Raw genomic sequence first — 25,430 nt, 5'->3', positions numbered from 1 at the left:
TCCTCCCACATTAAATTCTATGTCCGCTTGAATCTTTTCACTAAGCTTGTACTGTGCCACCCCAACCACCCATATATGTCACCAATCCTACCATCCCCACCACTCTCCCATCATCCGGGAGCAACATTTTGTCTAAAAGCGTATATTCTGGTACTCGAGGGAATGATGGCAGATCTTTGTGTGCAATGATCCAAACCTACCAGTCTTTGAACTCACTCCCCCATGGTAGCTCAAACTTGTCCCACAGCTTTGAGCCCAGCAACCATGCCCTCCACAAACATTTCCCTGACCAGCAGTAGTCCTTCCTTCCGCCATCTCCTGTACGTCTTACCATCCCTCCCCAGCACAAACCTATGATTCCCACACAGCAGAGTCATCACCGACATGTGCCCCAGTATCAAATGCCTCCACAGGTGGTTCCTAATTTTAATTGAAGACTCCAGCAACAGACTACTTGTATACTTCTTCGGGGTGAATCGTTGCAGGACCGTCACCAGAGCACTCAGGCTTGTCCCCTCACAAGACTCCTCTAATCTGACCCAGTCCTCTCACCTTTTACACATTCGCTGCCCAATAATAATGCAACAAGCTTGGGAGCCCCAGCCCCCCTCCCATCCTTTACCTTTGCAACAGAGTGCTATTAACGATCGACATTCTCCCTGCCCACACAAGATGAACACATCTACCTTCCGAGAAAAGGCCTTGTGGAGGAAAATCGGGAGGGATTGAACCATGAACAGGAACCTTGGTAGTACGTTCATCTTTACCACCTGTACCCTACCGGCGAGTCTCCCACCGGTTAAAGTCCTCCTTAACCTCATCCACCTACTCAGTCAACTTTTACCGATGCATCGTGGCCCACTCACGCATTACCTGCATCCCTCACCACCTTAAATGGCAGGGTCTCCATTTCACCCCCACCCTGAAGCATTCACCAGGATCACGTTGCTTTTCCCCAAGATTCAATTTAGAGCTCGAAAGGCTCCAAACCTCTCCAGTAAGCGTAGAATTCTGCCCATGATTTCTAACGGGTTCGTCATGAACAGCAACAGGTCATCGGCATACAAATACACCCGGTGCTCCCTGGCCCCCCCTTTCAATCCACCAAAAAGCTGCCTCCCCTGCACAAAGCCCATTCGGTCCTTCGAGACCACCTCTCACACACACCCCTCCAACCTTCTTGCCAAACCATTGTCAGGACATTCACGTCAGTATTCAGCAGCATGGTAGCATTGTGGATAGCACAATTGCTTCACAGGTCCAGGTTCGATTCCGGCTTGGGTCACTGTCTGTGTGGAGTCTGCACATCCTCCCAGTGTGTGCTTGGGTTTCCTCCGGATGCTCCGGTTTCTTCCCACAGTCCAAAGATGTGCAGGTTAGGTGGATTGGCCATGATAAATTGCCCTTAGTGTTGAGCAAGTTTACTGGGTTATGGGGATAGGGTGGAGGTGTTGACCTTGGGTAGGGTACTCTTTCCAAGAGCCGGTGCAGACTCGATGGGCCGAATGGCCTCCTTCTGCACTGTAAATTCTATGAGATGGGCTTATAGGACCCGCACTCCAATAGATCCTTCCCCTTTTTCAGGATCAGTGAAATAGCACCTATGTCAGCATTGCTGGCAGCTCCTCTTCTCCACCATGTCACTAAATAATGGGGAGCCATCTCCATTGCAAACTGCTGATAAAATTTCATTGGGTAGCCACCTGACCCATATGACTTGCCTGAGTACATCATGCCAAGACGCTCCATTACCTTTTTTAGCCCTAATAGTTCCTCTCACGACTGCCTTCCAATGAAGTTCACTTTAGAGATGTCAAAGGCTTCATTGAATAAGCATCTGGAAGTAAAATGTGTGGTTCGTAAATATTTTAGCACAGATTGTAGAAGAACAAGGAGCATCAGTGCTCTGTATGTTAACTACAATATGGAATACACACAATGATAGGGAAATTATGGACTGTATTTTATGGTGGAGGTCCCTGCCTGGGGATCAGGACTGGGCTCTTATCCACTTGGCCTAATTATTCTACAATCATCAGGTCATTTATTGGTTTGGGTTGGGCCATCCAGACCGTTGTGGAGAAAAGTCCAGCTCTTCGGCTATAGTGTACGTCACTCTCCCACTCACGAGAAACCAAAATGAGATTGTTTGGATTTACAAATGAGGTCTTCATTACGAACTACATGACAGGCTGCTGACGTTCTAACCAGGCATGTCAGAGAGCCCTGATTCAAAGATTACACAGATGGTTATACTCCATATTCAATTCCACACTATTAGCAAATACCAATCAGTTGCTATCTGTATTCAGTCACGGCTATCGATTAGGTTTATATCATGCATAGTATATGAAACAATTAACTAATCATAACAATGTGGAGATGCCGGCGTTGGACTGGGGTGAGCACAGTAAGAAGTCTTATAACACCAGGTTAAAGTCCAACAGGTTTGTTTCAAACACGAGCTTTCGGAGCGCTGCTCCTTCCTGGAAGGAGCTGTGCTCCGAAAGCTCGTGTTTGAAACAAACCTGTTGGACTTTAACCTGGTGTTGTAAGACTTCTTACTGTAATCATAACATAGGCACATCTACTTAATTTTAATTTCCAATCAATACAATGACACGCATATTCTGTCCTAATATTTATCATCATTATCTTGTTATCAGGCCTGTGCAAATCACTTACCTCTTCTGACCAACTCCCCTAACTTATATTACCTTTACCCAAGGTAAGAATGTTTAAGTAATAAACATTTTTTTTGTGATTATGCCTCCTTTTCTGTCCACTCTGGACAACTTGGCACCAGAGCATATTGGTGAACAATCCCACATTGTTATTGTCAGCCTTGAGAACTGTTAGCTTCAGGCTGCTGTTGAGTGTTCAGTCAAGAGTTCTGCTCCTTTCCAAAGACACCTTTATTTTCCTTGAACACACTCCATACAAAACCCACACCACACCACACCAAACAAGTGCCACCTGCAACTCCTTTACATATCAGTATCAATTATTTGATGCTTAACATCAATGAGACATCTAATCGGAATGTCTCTTAACCCGCTCCTCAACAAGAATAAGCAGCTGAGGCTTTCTTTTCCTGGGCCCCCTCATCAACAAGTTGTGTCCTTGGAGGGTTTTCCGACAGCTAACAACTTCAGCCAAGCAGCGTGCGTGACATAGATTGATACAAAAGAATTTAAACCCCTTCAGCACTTTGTGAATAACTAGAGTTTTCAAACTAATTCTGATATAATAAGCAGGATTCACCGGCCCCTCAGCCGTGTGTTTCTTGGTAGTGCTGTTCACTGACAGCGGGATTTTTTCTTCCCATCACTTGTCAATGGGATTTCCCGTTGAAGCCACCCAACGCTGCCAGGAAACCCATGGGTAGGGGTGCACTGCCAGTGGAAAAAGAGAATCCCAATGGCCGGAATTATTCTGGCTGAACTCCAAAACTGCACCCTTTCACATTCCTATCTCAGGAGGACAAAATTATCAATATGAGCCAATCCTGTCAAAGATGATGAAATGGTTGAAGTCTTCAGACTACTGTTAGCAATTAAAATTAGATTTTGTGATTTTTTTTGTTATGTTTGAATTAATGAGAGCTAAAACTTGTTCAGCCATCACTCACCACAGTCCCACATTTTGATATTAGTTGATAGCAAACTGATTTGATGTTTATGACCATCATCTCTAATTGAAGCTAAGTTTTCTTTAATGACAAGATCTTATTAGGAATGAGCTCAATGCAATCGAAATAAGGATAATACTGAAAAAAATAAAGAAAATTCATTGTACATTATAACTGGAGTCAATTTGACTAGTTAACTATGATTTAGAAGCAAATAACCAATAGATATCTTTCCAACCCTTCCTAAAGCTCAAAAGCCTGAAAAGAATGGAATGCCATTTACTAAGTAAAGTAAGTAAAGTAACTATAGTCCCAGATGACCATAGGCTGCTTCGTCTTTGAGGGAGAGGATCCCAACACCTCAGGCGAGGGGCAAGGTTGCTTCAGAAATAACCTCATCAATAGGGAATTAAAGGTGCTATATTTAAATGCCCGCAGTGTACGGAACAAGGTAGATGAGCTTGTGGCCCAGATTGTGACTGGCAGGTATGATGTGGTAGGCATCACAGAGACGTGGTTGCAGGGGGTTCAGGACTGGCAGTTAAACATCCAGGGATTTACAACCTATCGAAAAGACAGAGAGGTGGGTAGAGGGGGCGGGGTTGCCTTGTTAATTAGAAATGAAATTAAATCAATAGCACTAAACGACATAGGGTCAGATGTGGAGTCTGTGTGGGTAGAGTTGAGGAACCACAAAGGCAAAAAAACCATAATGGGAGTTATGTACAGGCCTCCTGACAGTGGTCAGGACCAGGGGCACAAAATGCACCACGAAATAGAAAGGGCATGTCAGAAAGGCAAGGTCACAGTGATCATGGGGGACTTCAATATGCAGGTGGACTGGGTAAATAATGTTGCCAGTGGACCCAAAGAAAGGGAATTCATTGAATGTTTACAGGATGGCTTTTTGGAACAGCTTGTGATGGAGCCCACGAGGGAACAGGCTATTCTGGACTTAGTGTTATGTAATGAGCCAGAATTGATAAAAGACCTTAAAGTAAGGGAACACTTAGGAAGCAGTGGTCATAATATGGTAGAATTCAGTCTGCAATTTGAAAGAAAGAAGGTAGAATCAGATGTAAAGGTTTTACAGTTAAATAAAGGTAATTACAGGCGCATGAGGGAGGAACTGACGAAAATCGACTGGAAGCAGAGCCTAGTGGGAAAGACAGTAGAACAGCAATGGCAGGAGTTTCTGGGAGTAATTGAGGACACAGTGCAGAGGTTCATCCCAAAGAAAAGAAAGGTTATCAGAGGGAGGATTAGGCAGCCATGGCTGACAAAGGAAGTCAGGGAATGCATCAAGGCAAAAGAGAGAGCCTATAATGTGGCAAAGAGTAGTGGGAAGTCAGAAGATTGGGAAGGCTACAAAAACAAACAGAGGATAACAAAGAGAGAAATAAGGAAGGAGAGGATCAAATATGAAGGTAGGCTAGCCAGTAACATTAGGAATGATAGTAAAAGTTTCTTTAAATACATTAAAAACAAACGGGAGGCAAAAGTAGACATTGGGCCGCTCCAAAATGACGCTGGTAATCTAGTGATGGGAGACAAGGAAATAGCTGAGGAACTTAATAAGTACTTTGCGTCAGTCTTCACAGTAGAAGACATGAGTAATATCCCAACAATTCAGGAAAGTCAGGGGGCAGAGTTGAATATGGTTGCCATCACAAAGGAGAAGGTGCTAGAGAAACTAAAAGGTCTGAAAATTGATAAATCTCCGGGCCCAGATGGGCTACATCCTAGAGTTCTAAAGGAGATAGCTGAAGAAATAGTGGAGGCGTTAGTTATGATCTTTCAAAAGTCACTGGAATCAGGGAAAGTCCCAGAGGATTGGAAAATCGCTGTTGTAACCCCCCTGTTCAAGAAGGGAACAAGAGAAAAGATGGAAAATTATAGGCCAATTAGCCTAACCTCGGTTGTTGGCAAAATTCTAGAATCCATCGTTAAGGATGAGATTTCTAAATTCTTGGAAGTGCAGGGTCGGATTAGGACAAGTCAGCATGGATTTAGTAAGGGGAGGTCATGCCTGACAAACCTGTTAGAGTTCTTTGAAGAGATAACAAATAGGTTAGACCAAGGAGAGCCAATGGATGTTATCTATCTTGACTTCCAAAAGGCCTTTGACAAGGTGCCTCAAGGGAGACTGCTGAGTAAAATAAGGGCCCATGGTATTCGAGGCAAGGTACTAACATGGATTGACAATTGGCTGTCAGACAGAAGGCAGAGAGTTGGGATAAAAGGTTCTTTTTCGGAATGGCAACCGGTGACAAGTGGTGTCCCGCAGGGTTCAGTGTTGGGGCCACAGCTGTTCTCTTTATATATTAACGATCTAGATGACGGGACTGGGGGCATTCTGGCCAAGTTTGCCGATGATACAAAGATAGGTGGAGGGGCAGGTAGTATTGAGGAGGTGGGGAGGCTGCAGAAAGATTTAGACAGTTTAGGAGAATGGTCCAAGAAGTGGCTGATGAAATTCAACGTGGGCAAGTGCGAGGTCTTGCACTTTGGAAAAAAGAATAGAGGCATGGACTATTTTCTAAACGGTGACAAAATTCATAATGCTAAAGTGCAAAGGGACTTGGGAGTCCTAGTCCAGGATTCTCTAAAGGTAAACTTGCAGGTTGAGTCCGTAATTAAAAAAGCAAATGTAATGTTGTCATTTATCTCAAGAGGCTTGGAATATAAAAGCAGGGATGTACTTCTGAGGCTTTATAAAGCACTAGTTAGGCCCCATTTAGAATACTGTGAGCAATTTTGGGCCCCATACCTCAGGAAGGACATACTGGCACTGGAGCGGGTCCAGCGGAGATTCACACGGATGATCCCAGGAATGGTAGGCCTAACATACGATGAACGTCTGAGGATCGTGGGATTATATTCATTGGAGTTTAGGAGGTTGAGGGGAGATCTAATAGAAACGTACAAGATAATGAATGGCTTGGATAGGATGGACGTAGGGAAGTTGTTTCCATTAGCAGGGGAGACTAGGACGCGGGGGCACAGCCTTAGAATAAAAGGGAGTCACTTTAGAACAGAGATGAGGAGAAATTTCTTCAGCCAGAGAGTGGTAGGTCTGTGGAATTCATTGCCACAGAGGGTGGTGGAGGCCGGGACATTGAGTGTCTTTAAGACAGAAATTGATAAATTCTTGATTTCTCGAGGAATTAAGGGCTATGGGGAGAGAGCGGGTAAATGGAGTTGAAATCAACCATGATTGAATGGTGGAGTGGACTCGATGGGCCGAATGGCCTTACTTCCACTCCTATGTCTTATGGTCTTATGGTATGATAATTGAACCTTCGATTTTGGCTTTGCTCTGCATCACAAACATGCTGTCCAGCCAACTGAGCTAAATTAGCCCCCAAACATTAACAGTGCACAATACCCCATGGTGTTCCCACTATGAGCAGTAACAGCTTCCAGGCAGTTGCTCACGAGCACATTCCACCCAGTCACAGGCCAGAATTATTCTGGAGGCTGCTGGGTTGACAGCGATGGACCTTGAATAACTCGTCCCTTTATCAATGCAGCAGCTGGTGCTGCACTTGTCCTGGATAGTGTATTCCCAATGGCAACTGCCCAGATAGCATTATCATTGGGGAGATCTACGTTGCCACCTCTTTCTTTATTCTTTCATTTAACGATTTTTCATAAGAGATAAATGGATTTTTGATAAAAATCAGTCATAAATTGGAGAAATTTTTGTAACTGATTCTGAAATTGTGTCCTCCCACTGACTCATCCTTCCCCAATTAACCAAACAACATTATGTGTCAGGGGTCTGATTCTCACTGCTTCACCATGTAACTTACCATGATATACACCAGACATTATCTCAGTATTTCACTACTGCTTTAATCACATGGTAAGGTATAACACATTCTCTAGGGTCACTGTGTGGTCATTAAATAGTTCTCCCTGGAGCACTGCATGAGCCAGTAGTCTTTTCGAACATGGCTCCCCTAAACAGTGTGCCGCTGTGACACCCTGCTCCCAGCCTTCGCTGTATTAACCTGGCAACTTATCTAATTCAAATCTCACTCTGACACTGAGATCGGCAAAGGTTCACAAACACACAGGCACAGCAAAAATAAACCCTTTGTCTCTTTAAAAAAAGACAATGCTGTTTAAAGCTTTACTCTACTGTAGCTCTCTAACTGGACATCTCATTATTCTTAATATTACCCTCACCGATTCAAAGTTATAAACATTTAGAAGCTACAGACCCTCTGATGGAAATCAGCTTGGCTGTGATGCCTGAGATCAGGCATGATCGTACTGTATGGCGGAGAAGGCTTAGTGGGCCCTGTGCTCTACTCCTCCTCTGATTTCTTATGGCCCCAACACTCCAGCAGTCTGTCAACATTCGGGGCCTGGGCTCATACATGAGGTGGATATCCCTGGACAGGGAGGACTCTATATGTATATGAATATATAGATATATAGACACTAGCATTACAGCAAAGAACAAAAGAATTTTTAAAAAACTTCTGGATTTATGCTGATGATGTTGGGAATGAAGATCCAGAAAAAAGGAGAAAGACTAAGTGATTGGACTAAATCAATGTGAATAGAATCTTATTGAAGAAAGTTATGTCAGTTATTTTTTAATCTTTCATGGGATTTTGGCATTTCTGGTCAGGCCAGCATTTGTTGCACATCTTAATTGGCCTTGAGAAGGTGGCTTGAACCACTGCAGTCCGTAAAATAATTATTCCGCAAGTGTCTTGATTAGTCACGCAAGTAAAATAATATTGAATGTGATGAAGAAGAAAATCAGTTACGAATTTGCTGAGAAGCAAATAGAATCCAGATAAGGAAGAAAGATTAAATATCTAGTTGTGGGTTCTGCTTAAAAGGACAGATGTGATCAATAAAAAATGTTCTTGGTGCTTATTCTAAACAGGGGACCACTTGGTCCTTTAAGACATGCAAATCTCCTCAAAGTATGATTTAAGTTGCGCTTCTGTAAATATTGACAAAATGGAAAGAAAAAGCTACTACAAAATAATAAAAAAAACATGTTAACAATATGCATGTGAAGAGAGCAGAGCAGTGTAGAAATCACAGGAGAACCAAAGTAAATTGATCCAATTAGTTAATTTACTGACATTGGATCAAACAAGTTAGAAAATGATGAATATAGTGCAGAAGTAAAGAAACTAAATGGTTTGATAAGGATTAAGATAATTGAACTGACAATTAACGGGAAAGATCAAAATCTAAGTAATGTTCACGTAAAGACTGGTAAAATGTGCTCATTCTCTCAGTCAAATGGACCTGCATGTTTTAAGTTTGAAGAAAATAGTAGTGCCTCCTTAGAAGAAAACATGCTGATATTTATGTAAGACTTGCTGCAACTCAATAAAAGAGTTCTTGAACTGACTTAAGGTTAATTGGATTGGTTAATGAAAACTGGGTCTGAAAAGAGTGCTGAAGCAAAGCTTGGGTAATTGCAATATGTTGGACAAATGGTGTTCCGTTGTCAAGAACATACTAGATGACATTAGGGAAAAGAAATGAGCTTCGTAGAAGGGGAATATAGATCCAAGTTGGAAGTAATGAAATGCTAGGTGGGTTGAAATGTGTGAGGAATTAAGTGCTGAATGCATTAATTTGGTTAAGAGAAATTTCTACCTGATTTTAGCGAATGCATTTTAAATTTTGAATAAAGGAGTTTAATTCAAAATAAATGAACACATTAAGCCTTTTCTGGGTAAGGTGAAGCAATTAGTCACTGCACATTATCAGGAACAAGAAATAGTGATAATGATGAATACGAGTGTGGAACTGCATTTGTAACCAATAATAACGAGCGAACAATATGATTGAGAATCTGCACTTAGTTGATAGGATTATATGATGTTTTCTTTTGATTTGAGAAATGAGATGCTGGAACTTTATGTTCCTTTCTATAAGACTCTAGAATTGATCCAATGTTTTATTGCTTTTAAATGGAGCTAAAGAAATAGCACAAGTGGATAGCATTGTGGCTTCACAGCTCCAGGGTCCCAGGTTCGATTCCCGGCTTGGATCACTGTCTGTGCGGAGTCTGCACGTTCTCCCCGTGTTTCCTCCGGGTGCTCCGGTTTCCTCCCACAGTCCAAAGATGTGCAGGTTAGGTGGATTGGCCATGCTAAATTGCCCTTAGTATTGGGTGGGGTTACTGGGTTATTGGGATAGGGTGGAGGTGTGGGCTTGGGTAGGGTGCTCTTTCAAGGAACCGGTGCAGACTCGATGGGCCGAATGGCCTCCTTCTGCACTGTAAATTCTGTAAACATTTTCCCCAACTTAAAGTTTTGAATTCAATTTCCAGTTCATTTCAAATACTGTTACGACAACAAAAGCAAAGTATATTTATATAATGCCTTTAATGTAATAATAGAACCTCCTGAGGTGCTTCAACATGATCATTATAAAACAAAATTAGGGCAAATGACCAAATGCTTGGTCAAAAATGTTGGTTCTCCTGCGATTTCTACATTGCTCTGCTGTTTTCACATGCATATTGTTGGTCAAAGAGGAAAGTTTCAGGTTGAGTCTTATAGGAGGGCAGTGAGTCGGAGCGGTTTAGAGAGGGAATTCTAGAGCTTTAGCGTCTTGGAACCGAATGTTACGGTAGCCATTGATGGAGCAATTAAAATCAGTGATTTAGAGGAGCACAGATGTCTCAGAGGGATGTAGGGATGGAGGTGCTTTCAGAGATAAGGAGAAGAAAAACCAGGCTGGGATCTGAAATGTTTTAAAATTGACTTTACTGGGAGTCAAAATAGATCACAGAACACGGGTGGTGCATGAATGATATTTGATGTCAGTAAAGACACTGGTAGCAGAGATTTGGATGACTCAAGTTTACGGATAATAGATTGTGGGTGAACACCCAGGAGATGTTTGGTACAGATAATTCTGGAGATAACAAAGGCAGGATCAGGGTTCAGCAGAAGATAAGTTGAGACTCGGTAAGAGGTTGGCGATACTACGGAGATGGAGATGGGCGTTAAATAAATAGCTGGGCAAAAAACTGAACTGTCAAGTCTTCCAGGATGAGAAGACATGCTATTTTACCTTCCAAATCCAATGGTGTGTTGGGAAATTCTGGCAATTGCACATGTCAGAAGGTACAGGTGCAAATACATGTTGCTATTTGTTGCACAAGATAATAAATGCTACTAGTTTATAAACATATATGTTTAACAAATATGTAAAAAGTTACTACTCTCACATGAGTGATGTAAAAGGTTAGAATACGGTCCATGGGTGGGATTTTCCATCCCCCAACAACGTGTTTTGAGCTGCCAAAGATGGCCCACCATTCTTCCAGTCACGCTGCTGTCAACGGGTTCTCCCATTGTCTGCAACTTTCCCGATGGCGGGACCTCACTATTTGCAGGACCGGCTGGAGAATTTCAGCCATAACTTAAACAATGAGACATGAGGTTTACTTTAACTTAGACTGGGTTTCTGACAGGCTATGCCCTAGTGAAGATGATTTTTCAACCAGCAAAGACAACAGGATGCTGTGGCAATTTAAATTGGCAGGCCTCATTTAAATGCACATGTCCATTTCCCACATGGAAGGCAGGGTGGGTGGGTGGGAGTTGGGTTGGGGGGAGGGGGGGGGACGACAGGAAAAGAGAAGCACAGAGCAGCTGCTGATAGTGAAGGTCAGGTGGCCCTTGGCTGCTCATCGGCTTCTATCTAGGTGCCACTCAGAAGGGTCTCACAAGAGAGTGATTGATTGTTGGATTTGATGGTGTCAGGTGCAGGGAAGGTCACAAATTGCAGGGTCTATATAAACAACATTCCCACATAATGGAAAATTACAGACTTATTTGACGGTCTTGGCTATCTTCAGACCAAGTTACAAACCGGCTTTAATTAAGGGAAGGATGCAATGGTTTCCCTGTTCAGGCCATGTTTAAACTGCGTCAGTGTCTTCTAGACATCATTGGAACCTAATTTTCTTAAAGTTATGAGGAAATTTGTCAATAGGTGCTTCATCTGCATGCAATACCCTGACAATTAATATTAGAAATATCAAAGCAGTAAGTAACATTTTTGATTGAAAATATTCACTGAGGTGGTGAGGGTTAGAAATTGACCGCATTGTCTTGCAAAATGCATTAATTGTCAAATGTACAAAGTAGAAAAGCACTCCATGCAGTTAAACTGTGCTATTATTTTCCCACAGTTGTCCTTAATCGCCTGACTGGATTCTAACAATAGCACTGTCTTATTTAGGGATGGGCCTGAGCAGACTGCTCCTCAGATTGGACAATTTAGTGGAAATACAGCACTGGAGTCGGTCTACAGTACATCAAACCAGATCTTAATCAAATTCCACAGTGATTTCACAACAGGCGGTACCTTCATCCTCAGTTACCATGGTTTGTTCTTGCTCTGTACTCATATGTCTTCAGTATAAATGGATTAAATAATTGAATAAAATCTAATTTTGTTTTAAATTATCATAATCTAATGTTTGCATGTTTTCCACCCGCAATGCCACAGAAGGATATTTAATTCTATTCAATTTACTAAATTAAACTAATGCTTTGGCTTTTTAGATTCCCACATGTGGAGGGAAAGAGGAGTTGAGGCATTTAAGATGAAGCGGGGATTTACCCAGAGAGTAATGAGCCTGTGGAATTCTCTACTACAGGAAGAAGTTGAAGCCAAAACATTTTATGTTTTCAAGAAAGCATTGGATGTAGCTCTTGGGGCTAAAGGGAAAATGGATATGGGGGGAAAGTAGGAACAGATTACTGAGTTGGATGATAATCCATGATAATGAATGGCAGAGCAGACTCAAAGGGTTGAATGGTCCACTCCTGTTCCTATTTTCTGTGGTTGAAAGTTACCTACTCATTTCCTACTCTCATCTGGCCAACTACAATTTAAATTTACAGATGGGAAGATATCCATCCTAAACATGTTGGGTCCACTTATATGTAAGTCAGGCTTCAACAATATAACTGGGTTCTGATCTGCTATTTTAGCTAGAAGCCTAAAGGGTGGAATATTGTTGGCTTTCCTAACATGTAAAACTGCCAGGAAATTCAGAAGAGGCACAGCAATCAATGTTTTTTGGTTTGCGTACAGACTACGGAGAGCAGGAGTGGTAATCCCGTCATGGGCAAGTGCTCCTCCTGGCTCCATAAACAAACAGTGGGGTTCTCCTACAGTGGACTCACCCCAACACTTCCACCTCCTCCAGATAAGGATGTCTTTTATCTTGTGCGAGTCCCCAAAGGCAGTCTCAAGCCAAGTACTAAATTCGGAAATAAAAACTGAAAATGCTGGATCACCTCTTCAGGTCTGGCAGCATCTGTGAAGAGAGAAACAGTAATAGCTTTTCAAGTCCATATGACCCATGTGGGGATAGGGTGGAGGTGTGGGCTTCCAAGGGCCGGTGCAGACTCAATAGTCCGAATGGCCTCCTTCCGCACTGTAAATTCTATGATTCTATGACACTTCTACAGACCTAAAGAGGGATACACATATAATGAATTGCGTACTTGGAGGTCAGCACAGTAGCACAAGTGATTAGCACTGTGGCTTCACAGCGCCAGGGTCGCAGGTTCGATTCCCTGCTGGGTCACTGTCTGTGTGGAGTCTGCATGTTCTCCCCGTGTCTACGTGGGTTTCCTCCGGGTGCTCCGGTTTCCTTCCACAGTCCAAAGATGTGCAGGTTAGTTTGATTGGCCATGATAAATTGCCCTTAGTGACCCAAAAAGGTTAGGAGGGGTTATTGGTTTACGGGGATAGGGTGGAAGTGAGGGCTTAAGTGGGTCGGTGCAGACTCGATGGACCAAATGGCCTCCTTCAGCACTGTATGTTCTCTGTTCAGGTGGGGGCAGTACTGAATACAAAGTCAGGTCAGAGCTAAGGACCGATTGGCAAAGATGTTGTGGACACAAGACAAAGGATCTGTTATTGATGCCGTTAGGAACTAAAGAGTGTTAATAGTGGCAAAAATAAGATAGCAGAATATTTTAATGGGAGAACAAAAGGTCAGTGCTCAGTAGAAGCAAAACTGGAAAAAAGGGACAGTTGCCATTTGAGGGAGGGGAGGAGGTGTGTTGCTGCAAGCCAGGGGAACCAAATAACAGAAAACAAAAGGGGAGAGTCAAAATGGAGGGGAATGTTCACAGTCTAAAGTTGTTGAACTCAACGTTGAGTCCAGAAGGCTATAACGTGCCTAATTGGAGTTTTGTTCTTCCAGCTTGTGTTGGGCTCAGTTGGCTAGTGTATGGACCAGATTAACACCAACAGCCTGGGATTCGATCCATGTTCCCACTGTGGAACTTGCCTCTTCACCCTACCTATAGAAATAAAATCTGGCATTAGCCATGGATCAGCAAATGATTACCAAGGTCCTACCTTTGGACAGAGAACTGAAGACTTTTTCTGAATTAAACATTAACTGAAAATGTTCCCTCCTCACGATTGGCTATTAAATTGTACACGTTTTACATTTACAATGACTGCCTTGTCGCATTTCGCATAAAATATACTCTCCCAGCCTTATTGCAAAAACAATCATGCTTTGTAATTTATTTCCCGCATCTGGTTATAAAGTGGCTGGAGATGGTGCAACGGGGGATACTTCCTGAATCAAAAAATTACCTTTGGTGAGAATGAGTTTGTAGAATTACCTGTCAGTGGTCAGAGATACCTTAAAGTTCCGGAACATGACGACTTATCAGCCTTCAAAGTGTTATGTAAAGTGTAAAACTGCATCCACACCTGGCTACTTATAACTTAACAAGGTGACAAGGTATTTTATAACTTGCTTAATTGTCTGTTTGTATGTTTTGTATAGATATACTTACAGCCCATATGATATATTACAGATTAAGAATCTAAATTCAGCCATCTCGTCCAGAAAATGTTAATTAAAAAATTAATCTCTGTAAAATGCATTTATAAGTAAGGACTGCTCTAATCCTGGTTAGACCCCACCTGGAGCACTGGGAGCAGTTCTGGTTCGGCCCCAACGAACAAAGAAAAGTACAGCACAGGAACAGGCCCTTCGGTCCTCCAAGGCTGTGCCATACATACTGCCCCGTCTAGCCTAAAACCTTCTGCACTTCAGCGGTCTATATCCCTCTATTCCCATCCTATTCATGTATTTGTCAAGACGCCCCTTAAACATCACTATCGTACCTGCTTCCACCACCTCCTCTGACAGAGAGTTCCAGGCACCGACTAAAAGTAAAAAGTTGGAATACTTGGAGGACCCCACTTGGAGTACTGTGAGCAGTTCTGGTTTGACCCTTCCTAGAGTAGTGGGAATGGGAGCAGTTCTGGACACCACACCTTCGGAACGATATTTTGGCCTTGGAGGGAGTGCAACGTAGGTTTACAAAAATGATATCTGGACTAGAGGGGTTACGTTACAAGGAGAGATTACACAAATTAGGCCTGTTTTCACTAGAATTTGGAGGTTAATGGGTGATCTGATCAAAGTATTCATGATAATAACAGGGAAAAACAGGTAGATGAAGATAAACTATTTCCACAGGTTGGAGATACTAAAACTAGGAGGCATAGTCTAAAAATTAAGGCTAAACCATACAGGAGAGATGTTGGGAAGCACTTAAAGGGTGGTAGAAGTTTGGAACTCTCTCCCACAAACAGCAGTTGAAGCTAGAACAGTTGTTAATTTTAAGCCTGAGATAGACAGACTTTTGTTAAGCAAAGACATTAAGGGATGAAAGAGATCAACCATGCAGATTTAGTGGTACTTGCGAACACTAAAACCCAGTGGAAATTTGAGTTAAACTTCTCGGGTGCAAATAAGAATCGTTTATTGCCTCTATTTGATTACAATTGAGAGTCACTTAAATCTTAGTCTCTAATAAGTCCGGCTAGCAGAAAGGACTTAAAGAGAAGCAACTTGTACACAACTTAACTTTTAATAATACAGAAATGGTTTCTTGTTTATGGCAAACAGCTTGCATTTACTTCAAGAGTTAGAGTGGAAAAGTGAAAGTATAGAGACAGCGAATAGTTTAGATCAAAGTATAGATGATTCATGAATAAAGATGGCTGTACGGACCCTCATGGTTATAAAAAATCATATCAGTCTTTAGCCATCTATCTACACCTCAAAGTCATCCTAATTGGTTTGGGTTAGAATCAAATGAGTTTGATTTGATGGTTAGCTGTCAGTCTTGAATGTGCCACATTAGTTTTAATTGTTTTGTGTCTACATACTTGTGTGTGTTAAGGAATGCGATATTGGGCTGTTATCGCGACCAGCTTGAACTGGTCTTTTGCTGACTTAGCTGTTATAACAATAGAGCCTTCATGTTACTGTGTCGTTGCTATGCTGTTGCTATGGAGCCTGCCCTGTCCTTGGACACTGTCTTGAAAAATGTATTAATTAGTTCAGTTAAAGTGTTTGTTTTAATTTCTACTGCTTTTGCATGTATCAGGTTCTTTTGTATTTCTGTTGTTTTTATGATGTACTGTCTTGCTAGAATAATGGAACATAGTAGAGTGAATTATGCTGTGTTAAAGCTGTTTTGTAAACTGTATGTTTTGAGATGAACTGAGGTTATGAGAGTGTTGAAATCCTTAATTTAAAATGGGTAAAACTGGGCTTAATATTTATCCTAAATAGCTATCTTTTACCTGTCAGGTGTATTAAGAAATAGTTGACTTCTACAAGGGATATAGGCCAAAGGCAGCTATATGGAATTAGGCCACAGATCAGCCATGATTCTCATTAAATGGTGGGATATGCTCGAGGGGCTAAATGACCTACTCCTGTTCCTATGCTCAAATGCATGTTGCTAAATGCTAATTCAAGTGACCGTGTCTTATTTAGGGTACTTTTATTGAACACAAACCTTTGCTCAAAACACTGTTTAATATAACATCGGATCTATTTGAGTAAGTCATTTTTAAATATTTTATAAGCTGCCTCTATGAATAATGAACTTTTAATTTTACAGCCTATCAATTACGGATCTGTCAACCTCCGCCAGCAATGCTGACTGGGCAGAATTTGACAGAGGATGAGGAGTTTGAGATAGGTAAGTTTTTGACAACTTGATATCCTCTAGATCCGTGTCTTTGTATTTTGTCCCTATTCTGTAACTTTTCTCTGATTTTAATTTAAATCCATTTCAAGGATGACAAAATGAGAGTGAATTTGGAGTGGTTCCATGTAATAATTTCCAAGCATTATAGTCTACGAACACTGGGATGTCCTTATGAAATTCCATTCTGCTCCAGAGCTATTAACAGTGGCCTGATAGACCGATAAAATGATAAATGGGCTTAAAGCATGCTTTTTGATAGATTATTCTAGTGTAATGGATTGGGGAGGAACCAGTGAACAAGATTTTGAACTATATAAGAATAGGAACAGGCTATATTTTAAACAGTTCTTTTATTTTTAAATACGTTTGCATGATGTGGCACGTCACTGGCAAGGCCACCATTTGCTGACCATCCCTAAATAATTCTTAAACTGGTGTAGTTCGTATGATGAAGGTATTCCCACAGTGCTGTTGGTAGTGAGTTCTAGGGAAATTCGGGAGATTTTTTTTTTTTAACCAGCGAATAAAGAGTCTCTGAAATAGAGATAATGCACTTTGTGAGCCTTCAAGAAGGAGCTGGGCCAGTCCTTAACTGAGATAGATACTGCATCATGCAGAAGGTAATTGTCTTCATCAGTAGCACATGGTCCGACGTGGCACTGCTGCTTCACAGCACTAGTTCAATTGGTTCAATTCCAGTCTTGGATAACTGTCTGTGTGGAGTTTGCACTTTCTCCCTCTGGTCTGTGTGGAATTCCTCCGGCTGCTCCGGTTTCTTCCCACAGTCCAGTGTGCGGGTGAGGTGAATTGGCCATGGTAAAATTGCCCCTCGGTGTCCAGGGATGTGCAGGTTAGGTGGGTTACGGGGATAGGGTGCTGGAGTGGGCCCAGGTAGGGTGCTCTTTCAGAGGGTTGGTGAAGACTTGATGGGTCGAATGACCCCTTCTGCATTTTAGGGATACCATGGTTCTATGGATTCAGTGGTTCTAGGGAATGACCTCATGGACTGGATTCAATAGTGTTGAGGATGTGGGAGAGGCATTTTCAATGCATTTTTTGTTGCCTTGTATTTTTTTCTCAGTTTTTTTAATTTGCTCAGAAAGAGGTGTCTGTGGGGAGTAGGGTGATGGTTAGGGAAGGAAGTGTTTCAGTTTGATGCTGCAGCCATCATAATGTAGGGCAGGCTTAATAGACCAGCTGGTCTTCTCCTGCCCATTTGTTCCACGTTTCATATCTTCATGGTAATTTATTTCATAGGCCAAAAAGATGAAGGCCTTTACTATAATAGCAGATGAGTGAAGTTCAAATTAAATAGTTAACTTTTATTCACTACTATTCCACAGATAGCTTCATTTCTCATTGACAAGCTAAAAAAGAGTATGAGGAATTTTAGTGGACAACTTGTAATTGAGAATGAACAACTCTGACCTACTATCCATTTAGCTGGAACCTATAAAAATCGTCAAACTGAAAATAAAGAACAATAAAAATATATAAGGACAATTTCACTAACCAAATTATTTACACTGTCATTTTATATTTTACAATAATGTCAACAAACTATCTACCTAACGAAAATATCTAAAAGAGATGTTACTAACATGAATTGAAGTGATTATTTTTCTGTGACTTTTGTCAACCTTGAAACAATTGACAGATGTTCTGTGGCCTATTGATTTTGTTGACACCGGGTATTCAAAGAGTCAGAACTGACTTTAATGTAAACAAAAGCTATTTTAAAAAATAATGCTAAAATGTTTGCATCATAAAATGCTATTTTTAAAGTAGCTTCTGCGAATCCTATTTTCTGCCAAGTCACGACACTGATTGATGTCAGTTGCCAGAGGTGTATAGTGTCAGTTGGAGAGTATGTATTTTTTTCAATCACTGCATTTGAATTTTGTTTGGAATTCATTTCAGGGAAAACCTTTTCTTGTGTGATATTGGAGATGGCATTTTAAAATAAAATTTTAGAGACTAATGTACAGTGAAAATTTTTAAATGTATTTATCAATGTAGCAAGATCAAGGAGAGCAAATTAATCAAGCTGGTAATTTGCAATTCGGGCCAGACTATTGTTAATCTTTCTAGTTTATATGCAAATTTTATGCCCACTGAAAGTGTTGAGAAATGGGCCACCTCTTTCTGTTTGCGAAAATATCATGAGACGGATTATCAGTCCGTGTCAGAACTGCGTTGGGCAGGATTTTAAAATGTGACGTGGTGCATAATATCAAGAGTGCTGATCCCATGTGAGGTTTTACGGGTGGGGGATTACAATGCGGATAGTGAGCCCGCACACAACAATGTCACCTTTGTCTACCCCATTGTGGTGTTGGTCAGTTAACCCCCACTATTTTCAGGGGGTTAGTGTCATTTTAGGAGTAGATATGGTCCACTTCACCTCTGAGGAGCCGTGAGCCATGGGGGAAGCCCAGGCTGGAGTCAGGTACCTCGTGACAGCTAGGTTCAAAACTGTTCTCAACATCACATGAAAAATGTGACAGTGTATGTATGATAAGTTATGTATATTTTTAACACAGTGGTTAATGATAGGATTTTGTTTACCAAAGGTAAGTGACTATTAACATTACCAGAATTGTTCTCTTGAGCAAAGTGCTCTTCTGCATTCTACAGCACTGAGATTCAGTTTTTAAATCAGTTCTCTTCAGTGAATTCATTTTTTCTTCAAGAGACAGTGAAGTCATTTGTTGAGACTTTGAAGCTGTGGACAATTTATATTAATGACTTAAAAAGAGACTTCCTGCATTGTAGACAAATTTGCTGACGATATGAAGATAGATCAGAGAACAAGTGTGAGGAGGACACAAAAGTCTGAAAAGAGATAAGCTAAGTGAGTGGACAAAAGTTTGGCAGATGGTGTATAATGTGGGAAAATGTTAGGTTGTTCACTTTGGTAGGAAGAATAGAAAAACAGAGTGGGCGGGATTCTACTGTCGGCGATGCCAAACTCACGTTCGCGATCAACCGGAGAATCCCCGTTCACGACCGAAAAGGGGACGGCACCGCTTTTACGATGTTCCGCCCCCTCCAAAGCGGCGTACTTGGAGAGTATGCCGCGCACTGCACCGACGACCTCAGGACATTGCCTGAGCCCCACCCCCCTGATGCTCCGCCCCGACCAGCCGAATTCCCGGCGGCGTGGGTCTCTCATGGTCTCAACTGTCAGGAACGCGGCGTGGCGGCTGCGGCCTTAGTCCAGTGCCACCACAGTCGGGGGGGGGGGGGGGCAAGCCAGCTGAAAGGGGGGCACTATTTTGCAGGCCTGGTGCACGAGCGGCCGGCGACATGTTACACGGGGTGGCCGCTGCAGGCCGCCGCTGTGCTCATGGGTAGCCACGGACCCGGCTATTCTCCGGGCCGAATCGGCAGCTAGAGCCGGGCGCTCTACGCTGCCTTGATGCTATCCCACAGCCAAACGGAGGATCGGTAGCTGTTTTACTCCATTTTATCTGTTGTAAAATACCACCGATCCCACGCCGGCGTGAAGACATAGCCTCAAAATCGGAGAATCCAGCCCAATATTCCTCAACTGGAGAGAGACAGAATGTTTCAGTGTAGAGGGATCTGTGTGTGCTTGTACATTAATCACAAAAAGTCAACATAACAGGTCCAGCAGTAATGAGGAAGGCAAATGGAATGTTGCCTTTATTGCATGCAGGTTAAAGTAGAAAAGTAGAAAGGTTTTGCTATGACTGTACTGGGCATTGGTGAGAACACAACTATAGGAATGGTTTTGGACCCCTTGGGGAGAGATATGTTCACATTGGAAGCAGTGCAGAGAAAATTCATTCGACTGATTCCTGGGATGAAGGATTTCTCTTTATGGGAAACGGCTGAGCAGGTTCGGCCTATACCTTATTATAGTTTTTTTTTTTTTAAATTTAGATTACCCAATTATTTTTTCTATTAAGGGGCAATTTAGAGTGGCCAATCCACCTACTCTGCACATTTTTGGGTTGTGGGGGCGAAACCCACGCAGACACGGGGAGAATGTGCAAACTCCACACAGACAGTGACCCAGAACCGGGATCGAACCTGGGACCTCAGCGCCGTGAGGCGGTTGTGCTAACCACTAGGCCACCGTGCTGCCCACCTTATTATAGTTTAAGAGAATGAGAGGTGATCTTGTTGAAATATTTAAGATTCTATGGAGGCTTGACAGGGTAGATGGCTACCTGTTGGGATAACTGATACGACCTTCCAAATTTGTAACATATTCAACTTTGAAGGTTTTGTTTAGAAATTGTGCAATGGAATCGCATTATCAAAGTTTGTTGATCTCCAAACCCCGGATTCAGCAGACCAGGGCTTGTTGGGACAGCTATCAAGGGGACCGAGAACTTCATGTTGAATAACAGTTTGATTGACCAAAAATTTTTTTGAATGGCTATTTGTGTATTTTGGCAGTTCATGAGCCTCTCAAAGACTTTGCAATATTATTATAGGTCTCATGAGTTAGGCCCACAGAGGACACTGGTGAGTGGGCCTGGGGGCTGTGGAGGTGACATGGAGTATACAGATGGGGCTTGGGTGGTATGGAGGGATCATTGGGAATATGACAGGCGTGCGGAAACAGTTGGTGGGTGGAGGTGAGGGTTGAAACCAAACACTCATGTACAGAACTAGGCCGATGCACAAATGAGTGGTGGCAGGCTGTCTAACTTTCTTGCCTTGGTATCTGCCAGATTTTGAAGATAGTGGTCCCAACTCCACCCTTGCCCCTGCCGCCACACAATGAAAATAGCATAGGTAGACACTGTTGGGCAGGAGGTAGGATTGTGATATCAGGAAATGCCCCAAATTCGATTCCCGCCTTGAAAATGAAAATTCGGGCCCCCATGTTTTCTAGACAGACATATAGGTTAGGTGAAGGCGAACGTTCTCATGATTTAGCTGCCTCAAAATTTACAGCACAATAGCAGTGATTAGCACAGTTGCTTCACTGCTCCAGTGTCCCATTCTGCCAAAGATCTGGCGAGGGGGGGGGGGGGGGGGGGGGGGGGGGGGCATTTTATCCTAATCTGCTGGTGGAAAACTATTTGATGGAAAGTAAAATCAGGAGTAATATAAATTAAGTGGTCAATCCCATACTATCAGTTTTGTACTGTGTCAGGTTAGATCAAAATAAACCCCCCAATGTCTGGAACAAAAAGACTGCAGTGTTGCAAGGTATACTGCACGAACATTTAATCCAATATAAACCTGCTGAGAATACTGATGTTCAGCTTGTCTATTTGACCTTCATTCCCGAGAGAGGCCAGTTGGTTCAGTGTCAGGTGATATCTGGTTAGAAATGGGCTCTGGATTAGGAAAACAGCGACAGATAAAGATTGAATTCTGTGCGGGAAATGATGGTTCATGAATGTTTGAGAACTTCAATGTGTCACACAGATGAATGCACCAATTAGATAAATGAGTAAGGATTCAAGTTCAGACAAGTTTTCTGAAATTGTGCTTGATTTATGTTTGCTGAGGGTCTGTATTTTTGCAGGATCTTTCCTCAAAAGATTCAATGGTTTGGGTAGACTGCTAGCTAGAGCAGATTGTAAATGGTCTGTGGTAGGATCAGGATCAGGATTAATGAGCTAAAATAGCATTCCTCTGTTCATACTTCCTTATGTACTCATGAAACTATAGAAGTACAGAACAAGTCTATTGGTTTGTTCTAACAAGGTTGGCAAATACAATCAACCAAACTAAAAGAAATAGGCAAATCGTAATGCATTTTGAATCTGATTAGTAGTAAATAGAACATGTGGATTCTTCATTTAAGAATTTACTGATTTGTCATGTCTCTAACCGTGTGACCTTGATGCAGATAAGCTTTTCTTTCTGAGGGCAGCACGGTAGCACAAGTTGGTAGCACTGTGCTTCACAGCTCCAGGGTCCCAGGTTCGATTCCCAGCATGGGTCACTGTCTGTGCGGAGTCTGTTCCTCCGGATGCTACGGTTTCGTCTCACAGTCAAAAGATGTGCAGGTTAGGTGGATTGGCCATGATAAATTGCCCTTAGTGTCCAAAAAGGTTGGTTGGGGTTACTGGGTTACGGGGATAGAATGCAAGCATGGGCTTAAGTGGGGTGCTCTTTCCAAGGGTCAGTGCAGACTCGATGGGCCAAATGGCCTCCTCCTGCACTGTACATTATATGATCTTCAGTTATCAAAAACAGCAGAATTGTTACTTCAGTGATTCTGTGTCTTTGCCTTTGCATGAAAGCAGCATGAATGCAGATAAATAACATGTGACTTCATTAACATTCAACATAGTCCGTTTTGTGAAGCTCTAATCTACCATTTAAATACCATTTTATATGTTCTGCCCACACTTTAAGACTTCGGGCCACAGTGCATCCACAATTCTAGGATTGCCCATAAATGATGGGTGTAGACGTGTCCTTGGAACCTGACCTGGAAAATTAGCTCTCCTTAAAAGGAGACAGCACGGTAGCATGGTGGTTAGCATAAATGCTTCACAGCTCCAGGGTCCCAGGTTCGATTCCCGGCTGGGTCACTGTCTGTGCGGAGTCTGCACGCCCTCCCCCTGTGTGCGTGGGTTTCCTCTGGGTGCTCCGGTTTCCTTCCACAGTCCAAAGATGTGCGGGTTAGGTGGATTGGCCATGCTAAATTGCCCGTAGTGTCCTAATAAAAGTAAGGTTAAGGGGGGGGTTGTTGGGTTACGGGTATAGGGTGGATACGTGGGTTTGAGTAGGGTGATCATGGCTCGGCACAACATTGAGGGCCGAAGGGCCTGTACTGTTCTATGTTCTATACCTTTTTAAAAATTCTATTATTGTGTTTTCCTGTACCTAGGGCTGCATTCTCCTCCGTACATTCATTCTTTTTTGCATTTGTCTTTCCTCCCCCGATTCATGGTTCTGAATCTACCTGGTCACATGTGGGCTGGCTTGAAGGTCGGTCCGGGAGGAATTTTGGGGATGTAAGCACCAGGTCAATGTACTCCAGCCTCCGGCTGATCTTTCCTGATTTTCAACATCAGCAGACACTACCCATCTGACAACAATGGGTAGCCACTCTGCATAATTAGGTGCACATTTTTGAGTTGTTCGGCAACACTGCTGGGATTCTCTGAGGGGCGGATTGCCCCCCCCCCCCCTCCCCACCACCACTGAGGGCTGAACCCAACAGGTGTCTAGGAGCAGTTTACCAGCAGCTGGCCTCTTACAGTTACCCTCCCCTTACCCACGATGGAGTCTTAAGTCATCAGTGGACCACAGCTGCCAATAATCCTGCGCAGGATTTTCATTTATTTTATTCAATTTAATAACTTTCCAAAGACAGCCTCAAGATGGAGATGTCAATGCGTTTTCCTCCGACAATGGCAGCATCCACCTCGACTGGTGGACTGTGGTCTTTCTAAAATTGCAGGCTCTTTGATTGGACAGTAGACCCAGAGGAAGCCTCTTAATTGGTGTACTCTTGGAAGATCTGCCAGATGGATGCCAATGTGGGGTCAGAACATGCAAATGATGCCAAATCAGTACTCAGCGTTTAAGAGCTTAAGGTTCCACGCACCACTTACCTTACAAAGAGGTGATATTGGGGAATGCAATAATTATTCAAAAACAACTTTGGATGCACAAAATAAGGGGAAGGTGTTAATACATCAGTCTGCTATGTGTAGATGTCTAAGGGGACAACAAACAATATGTTTGTAACACCATTATTTTTCATGTGGAAAAGGGACATCATTAGGTTAGAAGATGCAGTTTTAATTTGTGACAAGACTCCTTTGAGCACAGAGTCACACCTGGCATGTATCTGAACGGCACTGTTCTTCATTTTAACCCAGTGACCTTCATATAGAGTAAGGCCCTTCAATACTCAATTAATGTCCAGGTGGTATAAACACAGACATAATTGAGTATGTCAGCAGCTGTTATCCAGGATTCAACTATGATGCCTTCATTGGATGACAGAACCTGGTGCTGCATTATTTGGAGAAGGTACAACATTGGGCAGATGCTTCTTTGGCCTCTATGCGCAGCAACATTGATCCCTTTGTGAAAGTTCCAAACAGCAGAAAAGCACCTTAGCATCTGTTCAGTGTTCGCTGGCTGTCACCTTTGATTCCAGAGTGCTTCATGCAGCTTGACTGCAAAGAAAGCAAGCGTGCTTCTGTTGGCATCTTGCAGAGTGTACAGCAATTCCCATCTTAGTTTCATGCCATAAAACACGTGCAGATGTGACAAGCACATTAACTCTCACCATGCTTCGGATATTGGCACATTTCGTCCACATCTAAAGCCAGGGAGGAGGAAAGTGAGGAACATCTCCACATGCATTCATTATCAAATTTTGCTTGTTTCTAATTAATTTTGTATGATGTCCTGAAACTGGATGTAGTTTTCTTTTCTTAATGATACATATTTAATCTGCAGCATTGAAATTTCATTTTAAAAACATCCCATTATACATCTTGCAATCTGTTTTCCACTTTTTCCTTCTATTTCAAGTCCAGCTTTTGAAAAATAACTGTTGTAATGCATCAATTTTACACGCTACTGGCAGGATTCTCTGTTCCAGAGACTGAGTATTCCCACCCTTAGCACTGCCCCTGGCACAGGTTGGCACTGTTTTTCTGGGCGGAGACCTCGTTACACCACAGGCGAAGGGTGGATACAATAGGGAAATGCGATCTCGCTGGAGTGTCCCTTCTCGCGTTATATTTTCAGCCGCGTTATCATTCTTGCTGACGGCT

The 25,430-nt window shown here is 42.5% G+C and overlaps 1 protein-coding gene across 1 annotated transcript in view; it reads left to right on the top strand.

Annotated features, from left to right (window-relative positions):
• Positions 1-25,430, top strand: part of csmd3b (CUB and Sushi multiple domains 3b) — a 2,394,280-nt gene that overhangs the window by 2,189,073 nt on the left and 179,777 nt on the right. Inside the window, exons 49-50 of the mRNA XM_038809755.1 lie at positions 11,876-12,021; positions 16,600-16,680. Coding sequence (XP_038665683.1) covers positions 11,876-12,021; positions 16,600-16,680 — 227 coding nt within the window. The remainder of the gene's footprint in view (positions 1-11,875; positions 12,022-16,599; positions 16,681-25,430) is intronic.

This window comes from Scyliorhinus canicula, chromosome 10 (genome assembly GCF_902713615.1).
Source record: "Scyliorhinus canicula chromosome 10, sScyCan1.1, whole genome shotgun sequence".
NCBI classification, from domain to species: Eukaryota; Metazoa; Chordata; class Chondrichthyes; order Carcharhiniformes; family Scyliorhinidae; genus Scyliorhinus; species Scyliorhinus canicula.
The sequence above is the reverse complement of the archived record's forward strand: the minus strand, read 5'-3'. Positions and strand labels throughout refer to the sequence as shown.